The 15,369-nt window shown below is 42.5% G+C and overlaps 1 protein-coding gene across 2 annotated transcripts; it reads left to right on the top strand.

Annotated features, from left to right (window-relative positions):
- Positions 1 to 286: 286 nt before the first annotated feature.
- On the top strand, positions 287 to 14,982 carry MACIR (macrophage immunometabolism regulator). Of its 2 annotated transcripts, none has more exons than XM_077936157.1 (2): positions 287 to 488; positions 12,703 to 14,982. In XM_077936157.1, exon 2 carries the CDS (start codon positions 12,724 to 12,726, stop codon positions 13,348 to 13,350), a length of 627 nt encoding a protein of 208 aa, XP_077792283.1. In that variant the 5' UTR covers positions 287 to 488; positions 12,703 to 12,723; the 3' UTR covers positions 13,351 to 14,982. The 2 variants fall into 2 exon arrangements, with proteins under 2 accessions (XP_077792283.1, XP_077792282.1); XM_077936156.1 differs by having other exon boundaries at positions 288 to 492.
- The last annotated feature ends 387 nt before the right edge of the window (positions 14,983 to 15,369 follow it).

Raw genomic sequence — 15,369 nt, 5'->3', positions numbered from 1 at the left:
CGCCCTTTACATAAATCCTGACCACGCCCCTATTTTAAGGCACTCCAAGATTTGCCCCTTTCCGTCTTGGGGACGTCGCCACCTGCTCCATCTGGTGGCTCGAGCGCAAAGGCGCGCGCAGGGACCCCGAAACTGCCGCCTCGCAGGGCGGCTCCACCCAAGGCCCCCGCGAGCCTGAGAAGGTTCAAGGACTCGCCAATCCCTGCGCCGCCTGCAGGCCGGAGTCCGTCTCTCCAGGAAGGACGGAAGGAAGGCAGGAAGGCGAGTGAGGCGGCGGCGGCGGTGGGCGGGCCAGAAGCAGCGAACAGGCGGACGGGGAGGCAGGCGCTGGAGCGGCTCCTCCGCCTCGCCAGCCACACAATCCCCGCCCCGGGCCCGCGGAATAAGAGCGCGGGGCGGGGCGGCCGGCCTCTCCTCTCTGGCTCGCTCGCCGTCGCAGCGTCGCCGGCGGCCGGGACGCGGCCCCTCAGGCCCCGGCACCCTGGAAGGCAGGTAGGCGAGCAAGCGAGGGGGCGCCGCCGCCGCTGCGGCAAGGAGAGTAAGGTCGGGGTGGGCTGGGCTGAGGAGAGGCCGGCTGCGGATGCGCCAAGAAGGCGCGCCCTTTGCACCTGGGAAGAGCCCCGTGAGCAGAGCCGGGGAGAAACGAAGGGCTGGGTGAGGCTCGGGAAAGAGCCGTGCCCGCGAGGCGAGGAGGTCTAGCGGCCGAGGAGGCGCGCGCGCCCGGCGACCGAGGTGCAGCGCACCGCCTGTGTGTGTATCTGCGGGCGCGCGCGCGCTTGTAAACATTTGGGTTGTGTGTACGTTTGTCTCCCTTCGTTACACTCCGCGGGATTCTGGCGGTCCGCTTCCTTGGCGCGATGTAGCCCAAGTCTGAAAGGCAAAATGCCTTCGTGCTTTCAGGAATATTGTTTCCAATGGTGCTTTGTGTGCGCCCATAGGTAGATAAATACATTTGCATTTACAAAGTGTGAGTGTGTGTTGTTGTTTTTTCCTCAAGTGCCGGTCTGAAAAATCCTATTCCAAGTTGTGTAGGTTATATACATTTATGTTAATTGTTTCTGTACCGACTGAGCATAAATCATCTGCATATGGTTTTTTTTATATGGCATGTGCTCAGAAATGCCAGCCTTGCAACACATGCGCCAGGTTTTAGAACACACTCTCTCTTCTCTAGCTTCTGGATAGTAGGTTTAAAAAAAAACAAAAAAACTGCTAGAGTACACCAATAGTTATGTAGTATTGTGTGGCCTCTCTTAAGACTGTTGTACTTAGATGGGCGCAGTATTTTGCAATTGTATATGCAGTAAGATGTTGTCTAGGTTGTGCAATATATGCTACATACAATATGAAGTCCAGACTTATAGATGCAATCCATGTGGGTTTGTTTATTTCAGTGTGGCATGAGGGTCTTTGATCTTGCGCTGCTCTCTGTGCTTTGCATGGGGGGGGGGCGCCATGTACTATTTTTTCCCATTGCAAGAAAATGCCAAACATTTCTACACAATGGCAGGCCTTTGTAGGTAGCAACGTTGTTTAGCTACACCACACTCTCTGTGTTTCCCAAGGTCTGGCAGAAAGAAATGGCAAAGCATTAAAACAAAGCAGGTGCCGCCCCACTGCCTGTTCTTCTGCAAGTTTAATTTCGGCGAATAAGGTGACCGAAATTAGTTGCCTGCTGCTGTGCAGCCTCTGCCTCTCAGTCTGCTGAAATGCATCTCTGTCATCGCTGAGCTAGAGTACTGAAGCTGTGCCAAGGAATAGTGCTGAAGCGTAGTTTGTGTGCTGTCTCCCTCTCTCTGAGCGTGCTTCAATGACTCTCCTTGGTGCTGCTGCTTTGACTCATTGTCCATAAAAGGAAGTAGCACTATGGAGAGCTCTTGGCAGCCATGGATTCCTCTGCATGACAGACAGGAATCTTTCTGACCCCGTTCTCATGGAGCCTGATCTTCATCGCTGCATACCGTATTCACTGCATCTCTGTTCAGCAGAAGCTCCTTCGTGTTGGCGACCAGGAGCCACGCATGGCAAGAGAGAGGTTGTAGCTTCAAAGGAAGTTAAAGGTTAACACCTTGATTCAACAGCAATGATAAACCATGGTGGTTGCCCAAGTACAAAATATTTTCAGATTATACAACTTTTTTTTTTGCTTTAAACAGGTACATAATAAATATAGACAACCAAAATTACAAAGGAAAATTCCTTAATAGTAATGAAAAAAACAACTTTAAAAACTACAAAAAATATCAAAGTACATGACACAGAACATAAGCAACTATGGAAAACATAAAAGAAAAGGAAAAGGAAAATTAGAAAAAAAGAAAAAGGAAGATGAGCCAAAGCAGGAAGGCTCATCTATTGTACACTTCCGTCAAGCTCACAACAGATCATTATTCTTATCAATTATCTCTATCTGCATTCCAAAGGAATCCCTCATCTTGGATTATAGTTGGATTATACAACTATTATATATTTCTAGCAAAGGTCCCCTTTGCTGCCGCCTTAAGCTACCCATATTTATGCCTATTTTGAAATTCCAGAAACCTCTGTTCTAAAGCATCATCAGTAATGTATACCTACAACACGACTAGAAATGTGAAGGCCTGAGAAAATCCATGGGAAAACTGATCCCCTCCCCAAAAGCCTTTTGTTTTGCTTTGTTTTTTTCTGAAAAAAATGAGTTATGAAATATTTTATTTTAGAATTATGAACAAAATATTTCATAACAGTTTTTAATATATTTAGTACTCTGCCCAAAAAAGAATTCTAAAACTGTGTAACCCAGAAGGCTTATGTAAGACTGTGTACAGTCTCATATCCTTACAATTCCAGTGTACTAAGAACAGGCAATGTTTTGAAGAGCACAGAACATCTTCAGGTGTTTGGTCAAGGAGTCTGGGATTCTGCCAAGCAATATTCCTCCTGCAATGTAGAGACAAGGCCTTTGCACAACACAGCCTCTGAGTCTTCATGTTTATTACCTACTTCAGATCCCTCCATTTTTTTTGCAGCATGTAAAATAAGCTGGCCTATGTTTGAAAATGCACCAAATCAAGAAATAAACTGACATGTTGAAAGAGTAGAAGCATGTTTCAATCTGGGCAAATCTTCAGTTCTTGGAAGCCCGCGATTAATACAATAACAAATAAGAAGAAAGAGAACTGATAGTGATAGCTTAGAAAAAGAGACTGATTAAATTTCATATAGTACTCAATTCGTTTTGTCCTCCATCCCCTTTTTCTCAGCTCTTTATATGGAAATGGATGGTTTATGTCTGCTTGACACAGTGGAGAACTGGAGGTGATAAAATAATTTTCCGATAAATAATAATTTGTTTTGGTTGTGTTTGGATGTTGATGGTTTCTGTTTTTGCCTGTTCCTCATAAACAGGCAAAACCAAAGAGATGTTAGGTTCTTTACAGTTTGGCAGTAGCTTGTAGCTACATTTCTAACAAAAATGTTAAAAAACGAATTCAATTTGCAATTATTGTCTAAATAAACTGTACTGTTAATATACCAGACATGATAATTATGTGGTAAACCAAGTTATGCATAATACATTTTATGTTCCCAAAGTAACAAATTGACTCTCAATATGTAAAGGGTGCTTTAAAAAAAGGGAATATTGCATGTTTTCACCCCCCCCCCAAAAAAAGTTCATTTTCCCACAGCTACAAAGTTTCCAGAAATTTTGCATCTCAAATCAAAACCCACTTGGATGCAGAAATCCTGAGTCCTCTTTAGGCCCAGAAGCTCTGTATACAACTAGCAAAATCCAAAGACTGCCTTGAGCATTATGCTTATGATGTTTATGGGGAGTGTAGTGTATTGTGTCATCTTCACTATCTCATTTGCAATACACTTGTGCACGTTTTTGGAGCACCCATGAAGCAAAAGTTTTATCATAGAGTTAGAAGGGTCATTTAGTCTAACCCCCTGAAATGCAGGAAACTCAGCTAAATCATCCATGACAGATGGTCATCAGTGTACAAAGGCAATTTGATTTGCAAGTTGCATTAGTCTTCTTCTGGTAACTAATGTGTGAAGGGGCTTCTGAGTACATGCTGGCTGACCTTTCATACTAGACACTGGCACCAATCCAGAGATGACCCGATGAGGGGGATATAGGGCTCCACTGTTGTATATTTACTGGGTTTTTATCCCAGCCTTCCTCCAGAAGGAGCCCAGGGCAGCCATACTACATTAAGTTAAATAATACACAAACTAAAACACAAACCAGCAACTTCAAAGGCTGCTAAAAGCGTCAGGTACTCAGTGCCTGGGTGAATTAAAACATTTTGAGATTCGCTAGAAAGGGAGTTCCATAATCAGGGTGCTGCAGAAAAAGCCATGCTGTAGGTCTCCTCCCCCCGCCTTTTCTGGGTACTCTCCATTTGTGGCACCACTATATGAATCTACTGAGTTAATGGGTGAGTGTTCCTATCTCAGTGAAGGGAGCCCTGCACATATAACACCCATATGCACACCCCACACCCAGACCCTGCTTCAGAATGACACTGACTGTAGAAGTCTGCATCTATGGAGTGGGGCTAGCTGGTGCCATCTTGGAAGCCCCTCTGTGGAGTTTTAATGCATGGGTGCTAAATGACTCAAGAGGTTTAATCTGTGTGATTATGGTGGTTAAGTGTGCATTTCATCAAAAGAAATACTGCAAGCCCCAGTTGTGAAAAACTATCACAGTTAAAAGAAACAGCCAGAGTTGTTATGCTGCAGGTCTGATTTGAAAAAGCTATTTATAGGCTTTTGTTATATGTGCCAGAGTTTGTGTCCGGGGTGCTTAATGCAGCCGGAATGATATAACCTGTCTACACAGATCCATGCAGAACTGTCTAATCAAATACAGGCAAGTGGTTCTGCTTGGCAAATCCCACAAAACGCAAGCATGTGCATGTATGACGTAAAAAGCTTTCAGTCATTGGGTTTGAATGTAACTGCACGCTGCAAGCATTAGGAAACATCTGTTGCTTAGGGATAGTAGTGGCGAGGGACTAAGGCTGGCCAAAATGATCTCGTTTTTCACAATGAACCAGTTTAAATAATCACCTGTGTGAGAAACATAATTGTTCCATGTATATTTTTCATGGCAAATACAATGAGGAAAAATGTTTCTGTTGCTTTTCACACCAGTATTCATATCTTATATAGGCCTAAGAGATCTGTGCTTTTCTTAGGACAGTATGGACAAGTTGAAGTATTTAGAGGAGATAATTCCATCATCACTTGAGAGTATGTAAACAAGGAATTCCATGATGTTTTCAACCACATCCTCATGTCTGACAGTCTTGGGTCGTTCGCAGGTCACTGTGCTTCTTGATAGAACTGTGGACCAGTGGTGCTGACTACCTTCCTGTTCTTAACATCATTGGCTTCCACACTTTGTTCCATGGAATGATACATTATCAGGGATTCTGCTCTAAGGAGATGGACAGTGACAGGAAACTGACTGCCCATGCAACAGTTTTTGGGGACTTCAGTGACTGCTATCCCTTTCAAAGCCAAAACATGACTGCCCTAGATTCATGGATAGATATGTATGTTGTGTGTCCTGGAAGCTTCTGGAGCAGTTGATGGCATGTGAAATCCCAGCCCATTTCTTGTCCTGGCTGACGCTTCCTTTTCAATCTCTTGGGAGAGAGCTCGTAGTCAAGAAAGTTGTTTTCAGTTGTATGGGCTACAGGAGAGCAACAAAAAGCTATTTGTCTGTAGTGAATAGTGCCAAGGTGAGAACAAGGTTATCAATAATAATCTGTCTTCTCCCCCATCCCCAACACTTCCTCAGTCACCTGCCAACATGAAGTTCTCTTTGTTTATACACATCTCTGTGCTCACAAGTGTTTCTCTGTGTATGTGTGTGCATTATTCTGTGTGTGCATCATCCTGTCTGTCTATTAGATATGTCACATACATACATTGTACACAAATGCCACCTGCACGTGCAATACATGTAGAACTGAATGCACACAACCACACTCTTAGTGTCAGCTGTCATGCCAAATACCAAAGATCTCTGTATCATGTCGCACATCCAACACATGGAAAGCAAGTGTCCTTCCAGTATTATTTGTACAGTAAAGCAGGAGAAAATGAGCAAATATTACAAAAGCTTGTCAGTATGGGTGGGAGTTCTACAGCAGTAGTGCTGTAAAAAAATTCCCTAATACCCATAGCCATATCACACCTTTCCATTGTTGGGAACCATGCTCAAGGCCAGATTGAAAGCAAAAGTTGCAGAATCTTAAAACATCACTGAAATGTAGGAGAAAATTGCAGCAGGTAACAGTCACCATAAACAACAGAATTAAGAGGTAAACAGTTTCTGAACAGGTAAATTAAAATCCTGTCTCAATACAAGTAACTTAAGTTGACAAATTGGCTTTTCCTCTGCCTGCAGTCAGGCTTCCATGAAAGACTTTTAACAGAATGCATCCTCTATGACACAAGTCATGGGGGAAGTGCAGGTGTTCTACATGTTTCCTGTCATATGTAACACACTATGGGTGGCTCATGGATGTGTAATATTGGCATGTCAGTGACCCACAGACTGGACAGGTGTGCTGCCGTCATGCCAATGCTATATGTGTGTGGATCAGCACTCAAGGCAGCTATGTTCAGCATTAGAAATTCACTAGGCGCTGGGTGCATTTTGCTCTTGCCTATCAGACACTTGCAACCTAGTGAAGATGCCCAGGTACCAGAATGGTGCCTGACTTTTCCACCATTGGAGGTGTGTGCCTGGGGATCCTTGAATCTTGACTGTTTTCACACACTAGCAACATATCCTGGAGAATTCTCTCCACCATATTTTATCTGAACCATCAGAATGAATTTCAGGAACCAAAAAGTCGTATGGAAAAATATGACTTCCAAGCCATCTGGCCCCAAAACAGAAAATAGGCATTCAGTTTTGGCGACTGTAACCCTGGTTGAAGGAGCCATTTGGCACCAAGCTTATATATCTTAGTTTCTAACACTGGAAGTTTAAATGTGACTGGGCATGTGGGATGTTTGCATGGGTATGCTTTTGCATGCAGCATGGGGCACAGAGGGCAATGCCATGAAATTGCCATGCTTCCATGAATGACTTCTGCTCACACAACATAATTTCCTTCCCCCACCCACCCCCATCCCACAGGGGGAGGCAGAGGGAAGGAATGTTCAGTTGCACAAATGGAAGCCCTTGTGCTGATGGGATGACCTTGTTGGATACAGCACAGAGTAAGTTGGGACTTAGTAAGAAGTCTGAAGAAATGTTGCTCTGAATGAGAACATAATTCTGGTGCAGGAAGTGAGTCAAGTTGATCTTGCTAGACACCGTTGCCTGTATCTGTACTCAGGGTATTTATTTTTATCCCTCCATTTAAGGCGCCTTACAATAAAAATGTTAAAAACAAAACAATTGAACCAAAAAAATAAGAGAAAAATAGCATCATATGAAATCATATTTAGGAGTCCAGCAATAAAATCAGTAAAATGTCTGATTTGTCATTTGAATGTGCAGATGCGTTATATTGATAATCCTGCCTCATTAAGATATCAGGTGATTTTTAGACTACAGCTTTCTCAATTAATCTAAATCCTATGGATGTGAAAGCACGTGCAGTATAGATTTGAATATTTTATGGGTGTGTTTAGCATTATGGAATATGTGCTCATTTTCAGCATTTATTTGTACTTGCCTTTCAGAGGACTTCAAGCCTCTTGAGGTGTTGAGCTGTAACTGGAATAGAGATTTAACATCTGGTTAGTTTACTACCTTTCACTTTCAGATTGACCATTGGAGATAAATGTTAACCTCTGATTTTGTACCTACAGTCGACCAGTATATTCTGCAATCTTTCTTTGCCCTTCAGTAGTAAACTAACACAACTTCAGTTATTCTTATTTAGTAGCAATATATTTGTGTGTGTGTGTGTGTGTGTGTGTGTGTGTGTGTGTGTAAAAGCATACCTAATCTGTGTTGTGATCTTGAGAATCTTTCAGTACCATTCCTCAAGGTTCTTAGTTTTGCCATTATAGTCAGAAACTGAATCTCCCTTGTGATATAAAATGCTTATGATACCATTGTTTCCAGAGATGCCTTTTCCTGCATTCATCTCGTGGGCTGCTAGCTCATCAGACTGACACGAGGAAACTATTTTAGGATGAATGTAGTTGGAGTCAGTCTGAGGCCAAACTAGACAAGACACCGTTCACATAATTGCTTTTTAAAAAGCAAGCATGTGTGTGTCTGTATATGCATGTGTGATCCAGATCAAGACCTGGTGGAGTAAGGGGGGCTGTAATCCTTTTCTCCCCCTTGTATACCTGGCCCAGATTGGGCCCTTTGCACCACCTATTTGTATTAAACTGTACTAATGGAAGCTTTTCTTCAAATGTTAATAGAAGCTGCGGCCCCCACAGTTCATATTGGGACTGTAGTTGTGGGGCAGGGAATGTAGAGGCTAAAGCTTCCCTAACCCTTATCAAGGGTTAACGTACTCTTTTTTAAAGCCATTCACATAATTCAGTGGTTGCCAATCATTCTGGACCAGTGGCATATTTAGAATTTTGAGAAAGTGCTATGGAGGCCAGTTACGAAATGGTTGGAGGTGTGGCATTACCAAAATTTAGATTGAATGCAGTTTCCCAATCTCACCCCATCCCTGGACAAAACGATGATGTTAGGTTTTGTGCAGTTTACTAACCTTCTAGTTTACATTGGGGCGGTGAGTCTGTGTCCTTCCAGGTGCTCCTTGACTCCAGCTCCCATCATTCTTGGCCACTGATGATTCCAGCTGGGACTGATGGGAGCTGGAGTCCAGCAACGTCCGAAAGGCCTTCCTGGTTTGTATTAAATGCAGCACAGTCCTGTGCTCACTTACTCAGAAGTCGTTCCTGCTATGTTCAGTGGGACTTAGTCCTAGGTAAATGTTTATATAGCATTGTGGCTTACATTTTAAAAAATCTGGAAACTATTTCTGTCTTAACATTTCCCTGGGGTTCAGGGTAATCTTCTATAGCAGGGGTGGCCAACTCTTAAGAGACTGCAATCTACTTTCAGAATTAAAAACTGGCAGTGATTTACCTCCATTTTTGGAGGGCGTGGTGAGGGGGCGTGGTAGGAGTCAGAGATCCACCGTGGGGATCTACCAGTAGATCGCAATCAACCTGTTGGACATCCCTGTTCTATAGTGTCTCCTTCATGAAAGCACTTTTTCTATAGGAAGTGTGTATCTTCCAAGTCAGTATGCTTACTCTCATGTAACTGTGGTATAAAACAAAAAGGTTCCTGTTCCTTTTGACCCTAGAGTCTGCTTGCTCCTAAACAGCTCAGAAAAAAACACACACCATAAAAGTCCTTCCCAAACTGGCCAAGGCCCTTGAGAGTGGCACAGTTATGTCCTTGTTCTCCCGACACAGGGCATTGATGGTTATAATCAATGGACAATTCTCTGCTGACATTTGAAATTGCAGTGGAACAGAGGGGAGGAGCGGAAGGTATTTTCAGTATATACGACCCAAGCTCCAGTTTTCCTGGAATATATTAGGAAGACAGTTCAAAATCTAGGAAGGGGCTTTTTCTATTCAATACCTGCAGTGGATTTATTTTCATCCATGCTGTGCACATGTTCTGTGTTCCCAGTCACATTATTTATTTATTTATTTATTTATTTCATTTGAATAGGAAAAAAAACCCCAAGAAATAATAAAACCAAATATAACAACAGCAATAAAACAAAAACCTAAAATCTTAGTCTAGATATTTATATGCATATATAAATGTTGAATTCTACCCATCCCACTTAAAAGGATGAGCACAACAAGAGGCCATAGACATAATGAGTTAACCCTCCAATTTAAGGGCCGAAGACTTGGGTAAATAACAGTGTTTTTGCCTGGCACCTAAAGACAGACAATGATGGTGCCTGGGGAGAGCATATTCCATAAGAGGAGGCCACCACTGAAAAGTCCATTCAGTTGCATTATTGCTACAACATTTGCAGCTTCCATAACAATACAGTCGTACCTCCGCTTACGTATCAATCTGGATATGTAAACTTCGGGATGCGAATGCAGCAAACCCAGAAGTAGTCATACCTCGGGTTGAAGTAGCTTCAAGTTAAGTATTTTCAGGTTGCGCTCCACGATGACCCGGAAGTAACGGAACGTGTTACTTCCGGGTTTCGCCACATGCACAGACGCTCAAAATGACGTCACGCTCATGCGCAGAAGTGGCGAAATGCAACCCTCGCACGTGCAGACCTGCAGCCGCGTGTTACGTTTACTTCAGGATGCGAATGGGGCTCTGGAACGGATCCTGTTCGTATCCAGAGGTACCACTGTATTTTCCTGGGTTTCGCCATACGTGCATGCGCAGAAGCGCTCTACGCGCCACACGCATGTGCAGAAGGGGTCCTCCGGTTGTGAATTCCTCGGGATGCGGCCAGACCTCCGGAACGGATCCCGTTCACAACCGCAGGTACCACTGTATTTGAAACTCGCTTTCAAGGTTTCCCCCTTTCCGTTTTGACAATATATTACGTATTTTATAATAATGTTTATGAGCGTATGTTTAGATGAGATGTGCCTCTCTTTACAGCTTGAAAAAAGATAAACCAGATGGCTAAAATGTGTATTTTGTTGGTATAAAATTCTACATTTTGAAATTTACTTAAAGCTATAAAAGTTGTAGGTTTTAGTTCTAGAAATTGATATCTTGCTTCCTTTTCTTGGAATCTTAGACCTAAATACATTTACTTAAAGTAAAAATGAGTCCATGAAAGATCAACAGAATGTGTTTCCAAGTAACTGTGAGTAGGATTGAGAAAGAAGTCACAAATATAGATCTTTCAGAGTATATTTTCTTTTGATTGGTGTGTGTATAAGGCAAGCGTCTAAATGACTGAAAAATGTTTGGAAGACTCTATCATTGTTTGCCACTTGATTTGACATCCCTATAGTAGATTTAGTGCAAATAACTTTCAAAGACGCCTTCCTATTCACCTGAAGCTTTTGTCGTGTCAAGTACTAGATAGATGCAATCAAGGTTGCCGATTCTCTTGGGGTCAGGCAGCTAGCTGTCTGTGAGCATTTCACAGTGAACACAGATTATGGATCACGTACTCTTAATCTACTTTTGGAAGGTTTGTGTGAGGACATGCTGACTTTCTTCCCTCTCTAAACCAGATGTTAAAAAGGTAATGTTCACTGAGAGGTGGGAACAGACTTTTTACATAAATAAGCAGTCCCACTGAAAGTAATGAGAAATGTACATGATTGTAGTTCGAGTACTTTCGTAGCTTTTCACTTGGCATGCACCAGTTGCTTCAGTGGTTCTTGAATAGGAGATGTACAAGGTCAGACCAGCTTCAGAGGAAGCTGTTCTCACTGAGGTCTACAGAGGAGGAAGCTCAAGATACCTTCTGGAAAAGTAGCTGCTTTTTAATGTGTGTGTATGTCTTCAAATAAAACTTAGTGATATTTTGACCTTCACATCCACCAGTTCAGCTTATGAACTGTGAGCATGCGAAAACTTAAGATCTACTATTTTGCTAGTAGTCTCTCTTTCAGACGTCCAAGTTGGGCTTAGTCAAAATGCCTTCAGCTGATCTGTTGTGTGGCTTCAGTACCAGGCAAGACCTGGGAATTGTGTTCACTGTAATCTTATTTATTGTGTACAGTATATAATGTTTGCATATCTATGGGGTTCTGCAGTGGTTATTGTGTCTGGCTTCACATTGTAGACAGGCCACAGTTCCCATTTTGGGAACAGAACCTGGGAGCTAAGCAAGGTCTTTAAGGCTACAGGGCAGGTTCATGACAAAAGTGGGACTTGAATCCAAGTCCAACTCTCTTACAATGCATGGCCTTACTCTGGCCCATGAAAATCTAAAGCATGGGTGGGCAACTTTTCCTTTCCTTTGGGGACTGGATGCTGGAAATGGGTAGGGCCAATGACAAAAGTGGGCAGGGCCCCTTCTTTCTCTCTCTGCCACCCCTTTCTCACTTTCTCCCTCTTCCTCGCTTGCTTAGGGGAGGGATGGATTGCTCTTGCCTCACACGTTCCTTTTACCACTTAGCCCATTGGGGCTCTCTTTTCCCTCTACCCATACCACCTGGTTTCCCTTTTCCTTGCCAGACGTCTAAACTTGTTTGCTTGCAGACAGCTCCCCGCCTTGTTCCATTGCTCTGCCTGTTTTGGCTTCCTCTCCCCCTCACCGTCCTCTCCCCCCCCCCCCCCAGGTTTCCCCCACCAACATAAAGCTGCAGGTTTTCCACCGTAGCCTAGTCTTTGGAACTTGGGATCACTTGAGAAATGGCGGCCCCAAAGAAGCAAATCTCAAATTCTCCCGGTATGCCCCACAGAGAGCCTCAAGGTCCATAAATAGCAACACCCTAGTGGTCCTGGGCCCTAAGGAAGTTAGATTAGCTTCAACCAGAGCCAGGGTTTTCAATATTTTAATATTTTAATGTTTCAGTATTTTAATTGTTGTATTTTAATCTTGTTTTTAAGTTGTATTCATTCAACTTGTTTTTATTATTGCTTGTTAGCCGCCCTGAGCCCGGCCTTGGCTGGGGAGGGCGGGGTATAAATAAAAATTATTATTATTATTATTATTATTATTATTATTATTATTATTATTTCGCTCTGTGCATTGCAACACACTAATCAAACTGCTTTTTGTTTGGTTTTTGTATTTCCAGGCTAGCCGATTCATATTTAAAATGGAAGTTGACATTAATGGGGAGTCCAGGTCTATCCTAGCTACTCTCCCGTTGCCTATTGCTGATGTGAGTGCCACCGGCAAGGCCGAGTCCGAGAAACCTCGCTGCTCCAGCACCCCATGTTCGCCGATGCGCCAGACTGTTTCAGGCTACCAGATCCTCCACATGGATTCTAACTATTTGGTTGGCTTCACAACAGGGGAGGAGTTGCTGAAATTAGCTCAGAAGTGCACTGTAGGGGAGGAGAACAAAGTCGAAGCGGTAGTGCCTACTTTGCGTTCCAAACAGCTCGATTCAGGACTTTCCCGTTCCTCCCGGGTGTGTAAAGCCAGAAGCAGGTACTACCAGCCTTACGAGATCCCGGCTATCAATGGTCGGAGAAGGCGGCGGATGCCCAGCTCAGGGGATAAATGCACCAAGCCACTACCTTATGAACCCTACAAGGCTTTTCACGGTCCTTTGCCTCTTTGCCTTTTCAAGGGTAAAAGGGCTCACTCTAAATCCCTAGACTACCTCAATCTGGACAGAATGAACATCAAGGAACCAGCCGACACAGACGTACTTCAGTATCAGCTCCAACACCTCACCCTAAGAGGGGACCGTATGTTTGCTCAGAACAACACATGAAGATAAATTGCCCTTGGCTCATCTTCGCATCAGAAAGCTCTTTACAAGGTGGACAAGCCATGCACGGGGTTCTTGGCTGCAGCAGCAAAGTGTTACCAGACCGCTGTTTGTATGAGTAAGATTATGAAGACAGCATGGGGTGGAAATCACATAGAAGGAACTACTTGGAAATTCTGTCTGCAGATATCTTTAGAACAGTATAACAAAACAGGGGGTTTTGCACATGGATACCTGGACTTGTGACGATATAAATTCGGAAATCGGTGTACTATGACTTCTGTTTCTAACTGGACTTGCTGTAAGAAATTACTCATGGATAAGCACTGAACTACACTCTTACTTAATACTAAGCATATGTGTGTAAATGTAATGACTTTTGCATCGTAGGAAAAATACGTTTGAGTAAGCCCATGTGCTCTTTAAAAGAATCCAGTTTACGTTTGCCGTAACTGGTTTTGCACTGGGGAAAAAGCAAAACGAAAAGCAAAAAAAAAAATTTAAAAAATCAATGATGAAATTAAGCCTGAGTACTTAAGTTACTACAACTTTTTAAAAAATGTAATTGAATTACTTTTCAAGTTTCAAATTGATTTCATTGTAATTAAAACAAAAACAAACTTCAACTGTTTTGGAGAAAAATGGAATATTGGAAGGCAAACATTAACTGATTTTAATTTAGTTTTGTTTGTTTCTTTTAAAAAAGTTGTCTTAACACCTACATGAGGATCTTTATGTTGTGTATATACATCGTGAACATCTGCATCTGCAGTATACAAATACTAGTTTAGATTCTAGAACTACCATATTACATTATTATTGTTGCGGGGAGGGTCTTGCTAGACCACATTTTAGCACTGCACCTGAACATTCCAGTTTATTTACAGCACTGAATACTACTTTTTAAACCTGGATTTGGGTTTGTTTGTTTGTTTGTTTAAAAAAAAGCCTTGAAGGCTTTTACTGGATTATGAATCATGTCGAATGCACTGATTTAAAATGTTTCTTTGAAAAATCATGTCAAAAAAATTCCTAATTTATCTTGGCTTAACCATAGCATTTAAAAATAATGGATAATTTTGTTTGTTAGTCTCTTTAGGATGTGCAGTTTATTACTGAAGCAGTGTACAACCATTTAATGTTTTTGATCTGTAAGTTATTTAGAAGTGAAAGCTTCAATTTTGAAGAAATTGACTGTGAAACAAAATCATTTAAAAATAATAATAATAATAATTCTAATAATTCCTGGCACTGTTCTGACTTTTCTGAGTAGAAAGACAGGGTTATTTATCTCTTGGGAAGAATTGGAGAAGGGAGCACATGCTTTGGAAAACTAGGCTTTGTCTCATCTTTGACACCTTTCCCCCACAGTTATGTCGAACCTGCAGAATCTGTCAAAAGATTTTGTTTAACTTTGAGGGAGCGCTAGTAATTATTACAACTTGCACCGTTATATTGTAGTGAAGAATGATTTCTTAAGGAACTATTCCTACATAGCTTTTAGTTTGACCAGAAGAATACCGTCCAATGCCAAAGAGGGTTTTTACACTTATTGATTAAACATTATTTATTGATTTTACCCTGTGGAACGACATTGTTGACTATGAAATAAAAAGGATGACGTGCATACTTTTATATGGTCCTGGCGTGTGTTGTTGCTTTGAGAGTTAGACACTTGGTGATGTGCCTAAAGTGTGTGGCAACACTCCCTTCCCCCACCCCTCAACATTATAATAACAAGAAATGCTGCAAGCTGTGTTTGTGTACAGCTCAGCTCACACTGCTGTTTCCCTCTCTTGGTGATATTGTACATGGGAGGGTTTTTATGAAGAAGATGAGCTGCAAACTTTCTTGTCTTCACCTCACCTTGTTACTGTGTAAAATGGATAACTCCCAAAGCAGCCCCTTGCGGTCATGTGCAAAATGGTCTTCTTTTGGCAAAGAAACAGACAATTCTAGCTTACCCTGCAAGAGATAGGAAGGTCTGTGCTGACTTCAGGTGCCAGCTGACTTCACTTTCGA

Source organism: Podarcis muralis, chromosome 11, assembly GCF_964188315.1.
Source record: "Podarcis muralis chromosome 11, rPodMur119.hap1.1, whole genome shotgun sequence".
NCBI classification, from domain to species: Eukaryota; Metazoa; Chordata; class Lepidosauria; order Squamata; family Lacertidae; genus Podarcis; species Podarcis muralis.
Note: the sequence above shows the minus strand (reverse complement) of the source record. Positions and strands in the feature narration are given on the sequence as shown.